Genomic DNA, 15,468 nt, shown 5'->3' with positions numbered 1-15,468 from the left:
TGTCCCCCCACCCCCCCACCACTGCAGAGAGGAGATGTCGGTCCAGGGGTCCAGGGAGGCTGCCACTCCTGGGCCAGAGAGGGGCTGTCTGACTCGGGACTCCGGAGTCAGCCCCAACCCCAGCCCCAGGCCTCTGCACTCCCTACCCCACCTGCACAGAACCCCTTCTCAGGCCTGGCATGGCAAAGATGGGCAGTTCAGTGTCTCGGGGCTGTTTGGCTGCACAAACCAAGGCTGCCGTGCTGGGTCAGAACTGCTGCTCTCTCGGTGAGCACATAAACCATGTGAGGCGGGAGAAGAGGTACCAGATGAACAACGCCAGGGACAGCTGTGCGTCTCCCTGCCCAGTGTGTCCATGGCTCACAGGTCCCCTGCCCGCCACCCAGCTCCAGCCCATCTTGCTAGGCTCGTCCGTCCCTGCCCTTCCCTGCTAGGGACACGCACATAGCAACAAGGTTGATGGAGCACCCCTCTGATGGGCCTCATGCCGGTGGCTTTCCTAGAGGACCCACTGTCTCCCTACAGCCACCACAACGTGGCAGGGACCAGCGGCTCCCCGAGAGGTGGCGGGGCCACCTCAGATAAGGGTGCACTCAAGACCCGTCCCAGAACACACGCCCGGCTCCAGAGCCCAGGCTCTTCCAAACCCCATGGGGAGAACTAGTCTCGGGGTCTAGGGTACGCCTTTCCCTCTCCTGCCTCTCGGCCTGCGCTCCAGCTGTTTCTCTGGCTTTGAGCTCTGCTCCCTCCTCTCCACCCGCCCGAATCCTGCCACGCGGGCCCTGTGAAGTCCTCTCCAAACAAGGCCACCTCAGGTTCTATCTGTTCCTTGAACTCACTGTCTTGCCCCTCACACTGCCAAGCCCTGGCACGGACACCATGCCTGCCCGTCTCATCTCTGGGTCCCACGAAGCTCCCTGTGGGTACAGCTCAGGAGTCTCCACGCCCAGGCACACACGTGGAATGACCGGTTGGCTGAATGATGGGGACTCAGGTGCTGGAGAGTCCCGCAGGGGTGCCTGCGGCCAGGCTCACACGCGATGTCTGTGTAAAACTTCCAGGGCAGGGGATCTGGCTGGCACGCTCCCCTCAGCCCACTCCGTGTATCCTTAGGCCACTGTGTGTGTGTGCGTGCGTGTGTGTGTGAGTGTGTGTGTGTGTGTGTGTGTGCAGGTGTGCAGCACCATGCTGGACCCCGAAGCAGGATCTGATCTGATCTCCACTGTGGAGCCCACTCTGCTTGGGCTCCTCACGGATCCCCAGCCCCATGACCAGCCCTGGCCCTATGCACGTGGTGGGGGCTCCAGCATGGTTGCAGGGGTGGGTGAATGGTTTGGCCGTGGCCAGGGTGCCCAGTGCCGTGTGTGCCACCATCTGTGGTCCCCTGGCGGCAGACTCAGTGGACACCGAGGGGTGGCCCTTGTGGAGCCGGGCATCCCAGCCACAGCTGCTGCGGCCCTGCCTGCTGCGAGGAGCGGCGGATTCCTTGTACACTCAGGCACTGGCCTGGGAGGAGCCTGGAGGCTCCCCCATCCCTGACCCTGAGGAAAGACTTGTGGGCTGGGCTGGAACGGGACGGGGAGGGGCCCCAACCCTGCCCGGGGTGCCAGGCTGCTGGCTTCCCAGGCTGCCTTCATGTCATCCACACAAGCACCCTGGGAACTGAGCACAATCATTGGTTTTACAGAGGGGGACCCAAAGCTCAGAGACAGACCATTTCCTCTAGGTCACGGCACCAGTGAGCAGAGACCTGACCTATCTGACTCCAAAGGGTGCCACGTGGAGGCACAGGACAGAGGAACCCACAGTCCTGCTCTCGGAGGAGCTTGTCGCAGAGCCCGGCAGAAATGCACGCACACAGTCCAGGGCATGAGTAGGAGGTGCGGACGGGGAGGGGCGTCGGAACTAGACTGTCGGGGAGCCTAAATGCCAGGCAAGAGCATCCGGAGTTGATTAATTTTAAACAGACACTTTAATTAATAACCGCTGAGGGTCTCTATGCTGGGGAGAGACCTAGAGGTCTGACTGTCAGAGTTCACCTTGGGGTACAGGAAGGGGAGGCTAGCCCAAGTGGGATGTGGCTTTAACCAGGGCAGTCACTGTGGGAAGGGAAGGAAGGAACAGGGACATCCCATCACATACTCAGCCAGGGTCACCCCTGCATAGTCTTATGAGGCGCAGTCATACCACTATCAGCAGAAAACGGAAGGGAACCCCAGTTTCTTCAGCTCCAGGACTGAGGCAAGAGCCCTTGATAACCAAGAACTCTAAGATCTGCCTGAGTAACTCCCTGCCTCCCTATCACCTATGGCAAGAAGAAAGAGGAGCCCTGCACCCTGGTCTCTAGCTGCCCCCGCCTCCTGGCTGTTCTCCCCACATACTGGGCACACCCCTGCCTCAGGGCCTTGGCACTGGCCATTCCCTCTGCCTGCTCCCCTAGACCTCCTCAAGGCATATCCCTCATCTTCAGGTCTTTGCTCCAGCGTCTCCTTCTCATTGAGGTCTTCTCTGCTCACTGTTTAAAACTGCAACCGCCCCCCCCCCCACTGCCCCAGCATTCCCCAGCCCCCGTCTCCACAGCACTGATCACGTTTGTTGTCTCTTCCAGTTACACTGCAAGTTCCACGAGGATGGGGCTCCTTGGCTGTTTGTCCCTCTGCTGTACATCCAGTGCCTCAATCAACTCTATGCTGGGTACATAGGAGCCCTCAATAAATCCCTTCTGAATTAATCAACAGAATCAATACTCTTCCCTTTCAATGCCTTCCCAACACTCCTATGATGAAGACTCAGCTCCTCCCCAGGGGCGAGGTGGTCTGGCTTCTATCTACCGTTCCAGCCCCACTAGGGCCCTGCCTCCCCTCCACCTGGTTCCTCCCATTCTCTGAGCTCCTCCTAGCCTCAGGGCCTTTGCACATACGATCCCCTGTCTGAAATGCAGTTTTACCAGCACCCCGTCCCCCTACTCCTCAACATTCAGGTCTCATTTGAAGTCACTGATGACCAATCTAAATCAGGCCTCCCTATTTCAGTGGCCCTGTGGCTCCCCATACTTTGCCTTTACTGCTCTCATGATGGTTTGTAACCAGAAATTATCAGGTTGGTATCCATTTGCCCTGGACTGTGAACCCTTTGAGGGCAGGAACCACGAATGTGTTGTTTACCACGTTCCAAGTCCCAGGCTCAGTGAACTCAGGCAAGTCATCTAACTTCTTGGGCCTTGGTTTCTTCTTTGTAATAGGGGTAAGTAGTACCTCCCTTGAGGCATTGTGGAATTATCTGCAATTCTTCAGTCATTCATTCACTGCTACAGTCTGAATATTTGCCAAATCTTCAACATATGTCAAATTCATGTTGAAATCCAACCCCCCAAGGAGATAGTATTAGGAGGTGTGGCCTTTGGGAGGTGATTAGGTCATGAGGGTGAAGCCCTTATAAAAGAGACACCAGAGAGCTCCCTCAGCCCTTCCGCCATGTGAAGGTGCCATCTGTGAGCCAGGAAGCAGGTCCTCACCAGATACCAAACTTGCCAGCACCTTGATCTTGGACTTCCCAGTCTCCAGAACTGCCAGAAATGAATTTGTTGTTTACAAGCTGCCCAGTCCATGGCACTTTGTTATAGCAAAATGTGTTTGTTTAGTTTTGAGCATGTAATATGTGCCAGGCCCCCAAATTTCTGGTTACAATCCATGAGGAGATCCACACCTGCCTCCCGTGGCACCCGGAAGTCCCCAAGGACAAGGCCGTGCCTGCCTGACCCAGCCCAAGGCCAAGAAGGGGTTCCCTGGGAGTTTGCTGAGTGAATGAATAAAAGCCTCGTACACTTGGAAGGCAGCCAGGCCTGCCGCCGCCTTGCTCTGTGATGTGGGCCAAGTCCCCTCCTTGCTCTGTGCCTCAGTCTCCCCTTATGTACAACAAGGAGAAAGGACCCCAGCCTTCATCAGTGCTCCTAGAACCTGTCCCCTGTCTTCCAAAAAGCCTCAAAGTCCAGCTGAGCATGTGTGGTGAGCAGTGGGGGAGTCCAGTGTGTGCGCTGGGTCCTGCCACCACCCCCAAGATGAGCCAGGGTTGTACAAGGGTCTTGGCCCTGGGAGTGGGGACATGCAAAACCTAGGATAATGCTGAACTATCAGCAGTTACTGCTCCTCACGGCTCCCGCGGGCGCCACACTTCTCAGGGCACGTTCCCTTGTTCTGGCTGATGGACAGAACACCCTCATTTCACAGGTTCGAAATCTGAGGCTCAGAGGTGAAGGTTCTGCTCAAGAACAGCCTGCACAGAGACAGGCTGGGCTCCTCTCTATGGGAGCCCCCACTTCTGCGCCTCTCCCCAGCAGTCACTTGGGCAGGGGTCCCAGGAAGGGCCTTGGTAGGGGTGTGTGCTTTAGCTGGGTCTTGAAAATGGAAAAGCAGAGAAAGTACAGTAGGTTGGAGGGAGGACCTTAGAGCCCTGGGGGCCTAGATGCAGAAAGGCCATTGGGGAGGAAAGCAATAACAGCAGGAAGGGTAGGGGTGAGGAAGCAGAAAGGTCATCGGGACTAGGCCACCTGCCCGTCAACAGCGGCCACAGCCTGTCCCCACACTTTGCCCCTGTGGTCACAGGAGGTCCCTCTTAAGAGGTGGAGGTGCTGTGCGTCCCAGAGCTATCCTTGAGTCTGGCCCAGGCCCAGGGTGTCAGTCACCCCTCTTCCCAGGGCAGGTGCCTGGCTCACAGGGGTGCAGACTAGGACAGATTGAGCCCAACCCTCAGTCTGATGGCCCTGGACCCACTGCTGGGGTCGTTGTGCCCCACAGAGTGAATCCAAAGCTCTCACGACAGGTTGGTACTGGAGGCAGAAAGGGTGCTTGGGGTCCAGGCCCCATCCTACCTGATCTGCCCCGCCAGCCGCAGTGCCATTACTGAGCAGAGAAAATGTTTCCAATTCCTGCAGAGATTAGAGAAGTGGGAGGAGATGAGGATTCTGGAAAGACGCTCCGGGTCCCATCAGCCAGGGCAGCAGAGGGGCCCCGACACAAGCAGTTGGGGTCTGTAGTACGCTAAGGCTCCCTGCCCCTGGCCTGCCCGAAGTTACCTGCCCTGTCTCTGGGTCAGATTCGGGCATTTTCTTCCTGTAACTGGGACCCAGGCAGAGGACTTCCACATACATGCTCCTACTGTGTGCCAGGCACTGTGCCAGGTTTCACACCAAACATTCCTTCATTTCGATCCTTCCGCGAACCCCGAGGTGGGCATAATTATCCCGATGTCCCAGATGTAGAGACCCCAGGGGAGGGAGACCGAAGCTGTGCAAGGTCGCTGACTCTGGGGCCACACCCTCTCTCCCATGCAGCTTTCTGACACAAAAGAGGTGCCAAATGAATAAAAGTGGCTCTGAAAGATGCCAAGGTCTCCAACACGCGCCTACAGAGGTTGTTTGAGAACATAAGGCCGAAGGACACCAGTGTCAACTCAGGCCACCTCTGGGGCGCTGAAGTCGGCCAGAGCACGGGAGGGAACAGGCTTCAGCAGCTGGCGTCTAAGGTGAACTGAAAGCTTTGGCTGTTCTTTCCTTTTCCAAAAGGTTCTGGAAGTCAGTCCAGGGCTTCCAGCCAACAGAGAGAGAAGATCACCTGTTATCATTCCCCTCTGTCCTGACCCGGCCCTGGCCACCCCCCCCACTTCTGCCTGAGGGTGCCTGGTCCCCCATCAGACCTCCCCATCTCCACCCCCGCCCCCTCAGCGCCCAGAGCCCACCGACCTGGGGCCTCTTATATGCTTTCCGAACTCGAAGCCCAAGCTTCTGAGCCAGCTCCTGACCGAGCTGAGTTACGCTTTCATCCTGGAAAGGCAAGACACGGGGCGGGGGGAGGGTGTTAGTTTGCCCTAGCTCCCAGGGCTCTGCTCCGGAGACCCTGAGCAGCCTTTCCGGGGGGTTGTGCAGGGTATATGTGTGTGTGTGGGGGGGGGATGTCCACTGCTACCCCATGTTACTGGGGAGTGAGGTCCCAGGAGGGGTCGCTGCTGCCCAGGTCACACAGCTTGTGCATGGTGGGGCTGAACCAGAACTCATTCTTCTCTTTGTCCTTTTACTGTGGGGAGGGGAAAGGAACAATTTTTATTTTGGAATTTAGTTAAGATGATCTTTTTATTTCTAGAACTCAGCAAGTCGTAGTGTCACTGTAGAGAGCTAAAATGTTGCAGAGAGAGCAAGCACTCCCCTGGATCACCCCCCTCCCCACCCTCACCCTAGGCTCCTCCCCGGGGGGAGCAGGCCTTGCGTTCTGATCTGCTTCCTTACTGATCTTTTCTAGGAATTTACATATGTTCCCATAGACCTACAAAGGATGCTCGGTTTTGCTTTGTGAGGATCTTCTCCTTTTTTTTACATAAGTCAGATCACATCGTACCTATTGTTCTACAACTGGCTTCTTTCACCACGCAGCGTCTTGGAACTCTTTTGCAAGAGAGGACATGTGGGTGGTGCCCAGGCCCATAGGAGTAAGAATGTGGGAAGTTTGGAACATGGCTGGCCCACGGTTAGTGCTCAGTACCAGCACCCAACATTCCTTCCTCCCTCCAAGGCTGTATCACTGTATGCACATTACGTGCCAGGCAAGGGCTAGGAGCCAGGGACACCACCGTCACAGGGAAGACAGGGCCTGGGCCTCATGGAGGCTCCAGTCCAGTGAGGGACACCCACCAATAAACAAAGAAACGGTGCCTATAGTCCAGGCACCTAAGGGGCAATGAGGATGCTGTTAACAACCTGTGCCTCGGTCCACCTCCCTAGCTGATGAGCTCCTGGAGCCCGGGGCCGGAGCCTTAGTCATCTCTGGTCCCCAGCACCCAGCGCAGAGCAGGGCTCAGCCAGAATTTGCCAACAAAGACTGAAAAGCGGGGGAGTCCCCCAACTGAGAGTCAGAAGTCCTCATCTGAGACCTTTCTTTAGGCAAGCTAGCAGCCTCGCTGGGCCCCGGCGTCCTCACCCATACAGTGGGGTAAACGCCAACCTGCCTGCCCATGAACAGCAGACATGAGACTTGGATGTGACCCACTACAGACACTAGAAAATGCTGTACAGCTCAGGGACTGTTATCATGGGAGAGGATCTCATTTATGAACTAAACTGAATTAGAGGGATGCCTGGGTGGCTCAGTTGGTTAAGAGTCTGCCTTTAGTTCAGGTCATGATCCCAGGGTGCTGGGATCGAATCCTGCACCGGGCTCCTTGCTCCGCGGGAAGTCTGCTTCTCCCTCTGCCTGCCGCTGCCCCTGCTTGTGCGCACATGCTCTCTCTCTCTCTCTCTCTGACAAACAGATAAATAAAATCTTTAACCTGAATTGGAGAAGCATGAATAATAAACAAAAAGCATAGTAACAGTGAATGTTTTCTGAACTTATTGTGCCTGGCCTTTGTGCCAACTGCCTTGTATGATTTTCGGATTCCATTCTCATAGCCCAATGATGCATGGCATATTATCACCCCTGTTTGACAGGGGTACAAACCAAGGCTCAGAGAGACTAAGCAATGTGTGCCCAAGGTCACATGGCTAGTAGATGGCTGATTCAAGATTAGAATCCAAACCCAGCTCTCTGACACCAACATCCTGGACCACTATGCACATGGCCTCCCCTCTGTTCTGACCACGCAGATCCTTCCTGTATCTTCTGGCCCCACTCAAGCCCACCTTCCTCCAGGGAGGGAGCCCTCCAAGATCCTGATCACTCCTGGGAAGAACCGAGCCTTTTCTGAGCCCTTTTATACTCATTATTTCAGGGATAAAGTAGGAGGGGTGCGTTCTAGACATGGAGCTGATGTGCAGAGAGGGGAAGTGTTTTGTCCAAGGTCATGCTGGGGGTCAGTGGTGGAGCCAGGCCTAGACCCCAGGGCTGTTTCCATGTCTCCCAGTGGATTGTTGGGTCCCTGAAGGGCACAGATCTGGGCATTTCGTGGGTGCTTAGTAAATACTTAGTAAAGACTCTGGCCTGGGGCTCCAGGAGCTCATCAGCTAGGGAGGTGGGGCACAGGTCGTGGGTGGGCCAGGGCGAACGAGGCTCACTACTGGTCAATTCCCCGGCTCTCCTCCACCTAGGGACAGGCTGGACATCAGGATCCTGGCACATGTGGTACCCCTTTTAGTCCCACTGCAACCCTGTACCGTCCTAGGACAGAGGTTAAGATGCCAAGTCTAGAATCAGACTGCCTGGGTTCAAGGGTGAGCTCTGCCACCCCCAGCTGTGATGTTGGGTAAGTTCCTATCTCTCTATGCCTCTCTCCTCATCTTTAATATGGGGACAGTAACAGTATTTTCCTCACAGGGCTGACGCAAGGATTAAGTGAGTTAACACACACAGTGTGTTTTCAGCAGTGCCTGAAACATAGCCAGAGCTCAGGGTCCGTATCAGTATGTGCGAGTCCATGTCCCGGGGAGGAAGCTGGCTTCGAAGCACCGGGACGCAGGGCGCGGGGACGCAGGGCACTCACGTGGGGCCGTGCGAGGGAGCACCGGCTGCTGCACTCGTACGCCTCCTTGTGGCGCCCCAGCTCACTGAGGGCCCGTGCCTTGCGGAACAGTGCCCGGATGTTCTCGCCATCCAGGCCCAGCGCTTTCTCGCTGTCCTCCAGCGCCTTCTCATACAGGCCCTGCGGAGAGGAGCGGGAGGCTCAGCGAGCGGCACCTGTTACCCCCTCCCCCCCCAGGCCTCCTGCCCCTTTCCCTGCAGAGATGGAGGATGCTGGAGAACCGGGGTCAGGGAGGGGGGTTCCAGAGCTCCAGGAAACCGCTCTGGCGTTCCTACTCTGGTCAAGGGCATCCACAAGTCCAGCTGAAGGGGCTGCCCACGGGCGCTGGCAGGCTACTGGGGCCGCCGGGCCTTCAAACTGTACAGTGATGAGCGTGGTGTTTCAGACACATCTACTTCCACATCTGCCTTCGGCTCAGAGCGCCATGGACCGAGAGTAATAAAGGCACCTCTGAGAGGAAGGGAAACCGTGTGGGCAGCTCAGGGTACAGAAAAGGGTGTGACCAGGCACCTGGTAGACGCGCTGATCCAGAAGAGTCCACCCTGCACTGCACAGGTGTTACCGGGTCCTCTACGGAGCTCACAGCAGAGCCTCCCAAAGGATCCGGCAAGTGACTGAGTCCAGGAGCAAGAGGCCAGAGCTTCAAGGGGGCAGGGGAGACAGGAGGGAGGGAGGGAGCCCAGGAGGGAGGAACAGGAGAGGCCTGGGGTTGAGGCTGGCGGTTCTGAGCCCTGACTGCCCACAGACTCCCGCCAATGCCCAGGCCACCCTGACAGTCTAACTCAACTCCTCTGGGGCAGGGCTTAGTATCATCACAAACCGTTTTGTGTATCATGTGTTAGTACTTTGAAGGCTCTCCAGGGGCATGGGCTTGAGGGCCACGGAGTAGACGGTGAGACTCGCACAGGAGGTGGAGGAGCCGGCCCTGCAGCAGCTCGCTGGGGGACCAGCCTGCCTCGGCCTGGGGGTCATGGTGGTCAGGGCCCGGGGGGTAGAGGAGAGGAAGGGAGGGCGTCAGGCTCACCATGGTGAAGTAGCAGGCGGCCCTGTTGACATGCAGTTTGCACAGCAGCTCCTGGGGCAGGGCCACCTGGTCGGAGGCGGCGTAGTCGGCCACGTTCAGCCCCTCCATGTACTGCACCAGGGCCTGCTTATAGTCCTTCTCCCGGAACAGGTCATTGCCCTCAGCAAACAGGTTCTGCACCAGCTTGAGCAGAAAGGCCTGCCAGGGAGAGGGTGCAGAGGGGGCTCAAGGGTCTTCATGCAGCCCGAGGCCTGGCACCTGGCCTCTACACGCCCCACCTCCTGGACGCCCCTGCCCTTCACCTTCCCGCAGCCCAGCACCTGACACTCACCTCATATTCTTCTTGCTTTAGGGGTAGTGTCGACCTAGCAGGAAAAGGAGAGGGGTACGAAGTCTGGGTGAGCCCAGGGGTCTCAGACTCATGGAGGCCCCAGGAGCCTGAGCCAAAGGCCACAGATCATGCCAGGAATGGACTTCTGTAGCTCGGACCTCAGATGTCACCTTGCAGATTGGGATAAGGGGACAGCAGTTTTTTCTCCCTAAACCAACACCATGTTCGTCTTCCATTTCTGATGGAAGGGTTGGAGGAAGGCCTTGTGTTTGCCCCAGGGCCACAGCCAGGCTCTCCCGGGTGCAGATGCTGAGAAAGAACAGGCCAGCTCCAGCTCCAGTCAGCTGTCCTCTTCCCAAGAAACCAGTTCTCTGGGAACGACCACACCTTGACACACCAAACCTGCAGATGCAGGCCCCAGGCAGCACCGAGAGGCCAGCCCAGGTCCCCCTGGTTGGGGAGCCTCTGCCCTTCTCGCATCCCTTCCCACAAAACATGCAGGACCCCAGACAATGCAGGTACGCTCACAGCCTGACCCTGCCAGCCTCAACAAAGCGGATGTGGCTGTGGGTACCCTCTCCTCTGCCGGGGCCAACGAAATGCCAGCTCAGTACAGAAGAAAACGTCAGCCCAGGAGGATGGAGGCACATCTGTCAGGCTAAATGGCTGAGCTAGAAGGGCAGTCTCCCAGTCCTTCATGTCACAGAGGGGAAAACAGACACTCGGAGGGGGTAGTGACTTGTTCAAGGTCACACAGCAGGTCGGCGGCAGAGCCAGGGCCAGAGAGCAGGGCTGGGGCTCTTTCTGTTGCCCGGAGCTGCCGCCATCTGGGTAAGAAAGAGCAGCCTGAGCCAGTAAGTGAGAAATGGTGAGAGGAGATGCTGAGGTCCCCTGTGTGGGGGGGAGGGGGTGTCCCTGATTGGGACGGTGGGGCTCGCATCCTGCTCTCTCACTTGCCTCTCTACTGTCAGGGACCGGGGCCCATCACTGTTCCCTGTACTGACCAGCCAGGCCCCACTGCTACCCTCCCTCCTGGCTTCCCACCTCTAGCACCAGCTCCCTGTCCAGCAGGTCACACCCTGACTTAAAGGTCACCTCATCCTGGTGTTCAAGGCTCCACACAGGCCAGCACCACCCCACCTGTGCAAACCACTTTATGGTCCTACAGTGCTCTGTGCCCAGAGGTGTCTAATAAATGCTTAGTGCACAACGTCTGTATGTGAAAACACAGTTAATTTTAAAAGAAGCAGGTCCTACTGTGTTGTCTCGTAAAGCAATCCCTTAGGAGACTACCATATGTGTTCCCAGGAGGCTGTCCTATTGCTAAACCTTCTTGCAACTCCCCTTGGAACCATTTATCCCAAGCACAATGACTCTTTGAGGGAAGGGGCTGATCTCATTTCACAGGTATGGGAAGCACCCAGGAAGTGGGGGAACCAGGATGCAGGACTCAAAGGTCCAGCTCCAGTGACTTAAGAAATCAGTGACTTAAAGACAGAATTCTTAGGAAAGACAGTATTTGCAAGGTTCACTTTGTTCGTCAAATGGGCCTCTGAATAAATTTTGAGCAGTCCCCCCAAATCAAAGCCCTCCCCCAAATGGGAGGAGACTGGCCCAGAGAGGAGTGAAAAGTGGCCACAGCTCTCACGGCGGCCTGAGCAGGCTGAGGAAGGACAGTGTGCAAACGTCGGCACGCGCTCCATCAGAGCCATGCGGACACCGCGTGCGTGGCAAGGGGCCCAGCCTGTGGGGAAGAGGCATGCCGTGTTCTCTGGGTCTCTGTGAGAGAACAAAACTGGAGAGTTGATATGAGGGCATATAGGTGTAAATCCTAGTTTTGTGGGGATTCCCATTTAAGAAAAAAGACCCATTAAAAAAAAAAAACCACAAAATTAGAAACAAAGAATTGCTCAGGGAGCCTTCCATGGCTTTGGAAAGGAACCACATAAGTGAGGGGCCCTGCAGCTAACACTTCAGCACTGCCATGATAAATGTGCCTCTGAAGGGGGCGCCTGGGTAGCGCAGTCGTTAAAGCGTCTGCCTTCGGCTCAGGGCGTGATCCTGGCGATCCGGGATCGAGTCCCACATCAGGCTCCTCCGCTGGGAGCCTGCTTCTTCCTCTCCCACTCCCCCTGCTGTGTTCCCTCTCTCGCTGGCTGTCTCTCTGTCACATAAATAAATAAAATCTTTAAAAAAAAAAAAAATGTGCCTCTGGGGATCTACTTAAGAGAAATAAAAGAAAAAAGTAAAAATACTTCGTGTGTAAAGAAAAAAAAAATGGAGGGTAGGGGACTGGGCGAGGCCGGATGGGTATTAAGAAGGGCACATATTGCATGGTGCACTGGGTGTTACACGCAAATAATGAATCATGGAACATTACATCAAAAACTAAGGATGTACTGTATGGTGACTAACATCACATAATAAAAAATTATTATTAAAAAAAAAAGGAAAAAAATGGAAAAAAGTCCCCATACATGGCATGTGGGTACTCGGGGGGCAAATAATGGAAAGGAACGTGGGTTTGGGGTCAGCCAGACCTGGGTTAGAATCCTATCACTTTACAGCTGTGTGACCTTAAACAAGTTTCTTAACCTCTCTGAGCCTCAGCAAAATAGAAATAAGAGCACCTACTTCACTGGGCTGTTGTGAGGATTAAGAAGATGATGGATGTGAAGGGCCCAGCACAGAGCCTGAGAGGTGTGCTTAATAAGTGGAAACTGACTTATTGATTGATTGGTTATAAGACATACACAGACCAGCAGGAGAATTAACAGGAAGTGTGCCAGTATACGTGGAGGGTGAGGGTAAAATGGTATACGGAGCAGGACTGAAGGGTACCCAGGGCCAGGGAGTGTGTGTGCACAGGGAGTTCAAGGTCTACTCTCCCCCAGAACCCCCAGCCCCTTCCTAGCACGTCCCACCTCCTCACTCCCCCGCACACATGGGAGCCTGAGCAGCAAAGGCTTAGCGAGAAGAGAAGGGGGAGCTGAGGAGGCCTGTGTGGGCCTCAGGCATTGCCGTCAGACGACCCCCCCTGCCCAGCCTGCCGAGCCTGCCCCACACTCACTGAATGAACTGCAGCCCCTTCTCGATGTCCGCCTTCCGTCTCTGCCTCTCCATCAGTCTCTGGGGGAGAGAGCAGTCTATCGGTTAGTCAGCAGGGGCTGGTGGCTGGTCACAGTCCCCACCCCACTGTTTGCTCTCTCTCATTCACACGCTCATCCCATTTCATAGGTGCCACTGAGAGTAGTGGCCCATCTCACAGCCTACAAAGACCTTCTGAACCCAGCCACACGGTTCCCATCCTCCACGCCCACGCCCCGCTGGACTCTGGTTTTGTGCGGTGACTTCGATGGGCCGGGGGCTGCCTGGAGGCCACCTGCCTTTTCTCACACATGGCTTGGGCAGCAGTTCTGCACCAGACACCCCAAGTTCAAGAAGACAACCTTGTTTTACCAGCAAACTCAGTCCAAGGAGAAGAGACACAAAATGCAAGATGATGCCAATGATTATGGCTACAGCGTAGCCCCACACACTGGGCCGGGCACTTTGTATACGAATCTCTTTGAGGGGCGCCTGGGTGGCTCAGGCGTTAAGCGTCTGCCTTCGGCTCAGGGCGTGATCCCAGAGTCCTGGAATCAAGCCCAATATTGGGCTCCTCCGCTATGAGCCTGCTACTTCCTCTCCCACTCCCCCTGCTTGTGTTCCCTCTCTCGCTGGCTGTCTCTCTCTCTGTCAAATAAATAAATAAAATCTTAAAAAAAAAAAAAAAAGAATCTCTTTGAATCTTTCAACAATGCCACGAGGCAGGTGTCATTGTCTCCATTTTACCAAGGTGGAAACAAACTCAGGGAGCCCCAGTCATGAGCTGGCAAGCAGGTTCCCGAGGCCGGATTTGAACCCAGGCCATCCTCTTTTACCACCAACAGTCCCTCCGCACAGCCCACATACGCCCAGAGCCGGCGTGGCCGGGTGGCATAGTGTGTGCCCCATTTTGGCAAGATGGAGGGAATGTCCCAATTCCCACGTTCTGGATGAGGAAGACAGAGGCTCAGCAAGGCTGAGGACTGGCCTGATGACACACAGCAAGTGAACGCTATTGAATGTGCGCAGGGAACCTGCTCAGGAGAGGCAGGGAGTGAAAACTGCCTAAGAAGGGAGGCTCAGGCAGAGTAGCTCGGGGTCAGGTACCTTTAGGGCAAGCCCTTCCCCCCCCCCGCCCAGGGGGGCCAGGAGCTCCTGGCCAGATCCAGACAGCCCACCTGGCTTCCGCAGCACCATATACGGATTAGAAGGCCCACTGAAGGTCAGCTTGTCCCACCCAGTGGCAGCCCAGAAGGGATGCGGGCCTTCCCCTGGGTCAGAACCTGAGCCTGGGGCTCCCACCACCTAGCGGGAAGGGGGCGGGAAGCTGCCTGGTCTCAAGCCAGCACTTTCTGTCCAGGCCACTCACAGGCCCCTGCCATGCTCTGCCCCACAGTGTGGCCCTCGCTCTCTCCCCCACCAGATGGTCCCAAAGAGAGGACTGCGGGCTGTGCCGGGGAACGGGGAGCGCCACCAGCAGAGGGCTGGAGTGCAGACACAGGCGGGGGTCCCAAGATGTAAAAAGGTGTGAAAAACACCCAGCTACTTTGGGGAGGGAGCAAGTGTGTCAAATTAATACCGTCCCAGACTTCCTTATTTCCTTGTTCTTTTTTTTTTTTTTTAAGATTTTATTTATTTGAGAGATAGAGACAGAAATAGCGAGAGAGCAAGAGCAGGGAGGAGGGGGAGAAGCAGGCTCCCCGCCGAGCAGGAAGCCTGATGCGGGGCTTGATCCCAGGACCCCAGGCTCATGACCTGAGCTGAAGGCAGACGCTTCACCGACTGAGCCACCCAGGCACCCCGCTTCCTTGTTCTTTATTTCCATCTGCATCAACCATGTCTTCACAATCCTGTCTCGTAAGAAGGGCAGGGGTCACTAACCCATTTTACAGATGAGGACAGTGAGGCACAAAGTATGATGTTTCTTTCCCAAGATCACTCGACCAGTGAGCAGGCAAACAGCCCCGACAGACCACATGCCATGTCCTCGGCCACACTCAGAGCTGTGCAATGCCGTGTGGTCAGGGCTGGCCATCGTGTTGCTCTGGGCCTCACTTTCCTCCTCTGTGCAGCTTGTCAGGTGACAATCCCCACCTGGAAGCATGGCTGTGAGGCTCTAGAGAAAAGAATGTGGGATCAGGGGAGCTCAGTACCCTGCATCTTGTTCTTCCCGTGAGTCCTTCCCAGGGAGGGGTGAAGCCACTCTGAGTCTCAGGCTCCCAGAACAGTGCTCTTCACACCAGAGCCTCACCCTGGGCAGGGCCTGGGCCATCGCCATGTGCCCACTACACATTTGCTTGCCCTGCCGGGGCCTGGGGTCAGGGCTCTGGACTCAGACAGACCTGGGTGCGAATGCCAGCACTTACACTTGCTGTGTGTCTGTGTGACTTTGGGCCTCGGTCTCCTGATGGGGAAAATGGGGCCGATGGCAGCTGCGGCTGTCGTGAGCATTCACGAGACAACAGGGGTAGAGCCCCTAGAGCGGAGCAACAGTCCAACCACCACGGGAACACGTGTCATCAAC

General features: G+C 56.1%; 1 protein-coding gene across 4 annotated transcripts in view; it reads right to left on the bottom strand.

The window, feature by feature from the left end:
• ZC3H7B (zinc finger CCCH-type containing 7B) overlaps nt 1-15,468 on the bottom strand; it is a 56,617-nt gene that overhangs the window by 21,237 nt on the left and 19,912 nt on the right. For 2 of the 4 annotated variants that reach the window (XM_040637592.1, XM_040637594.1), the window contains exons 2-7: nt 12,928-12,986; nt 9,858-9,891; nt 9,527-9,724; nt 8,464-8,622; nt 5,738-5,818; nt 4,868-4,924 (exon numbers count right to left, since the gene is read on the bottom strand). In XM_040637592.1, the coding sequence (XP_040493526.1) occupies nt 4,868-4,924; nt 5,738-5,818; nt 8,464-8,622; nt 9,527-9,724; nt 9,858-9,891; nt 12,928-12,980 (582 nt within the window). In that variant the 5' untranslated portion in view covers nt 12,981-12,986. Of the gene's footprint in view, nt 1-4,867; nt 4,925-5,737; nt 5,819-8,463; nt 8,623-9,526; nt 9,725-9,857; nt 9,892-12,927; nt 13,498-15,468 lie in introns of those variants that run through there. The other 2 variants (XM_040637593.1, XM_040637595.1) reach the window with 2 other exon arrangements.

The sequence above is a fragment of the Ursus maritimus genome, unplaced genomic scaffold (genome assembly GCF_017311325.1).
Source record: "Ursus maritimus isolate PB19 unplaced genomic scaffold, ASM1731132v1 scaffold_21, whole genome shotgun sequence".
In the NCBI taxonomy this organism is placed as follows: domain Eukaryota; kingdom Metazoa; phylum Chordata; class Mammalia; order Carnivora; family Ursidae; genus Ursus; species Ursus maritimus.
Note: the sequence above shows the minus strand (reverse complement) of the source record. Positions and strands in the feature narration are given on the sequence as shown.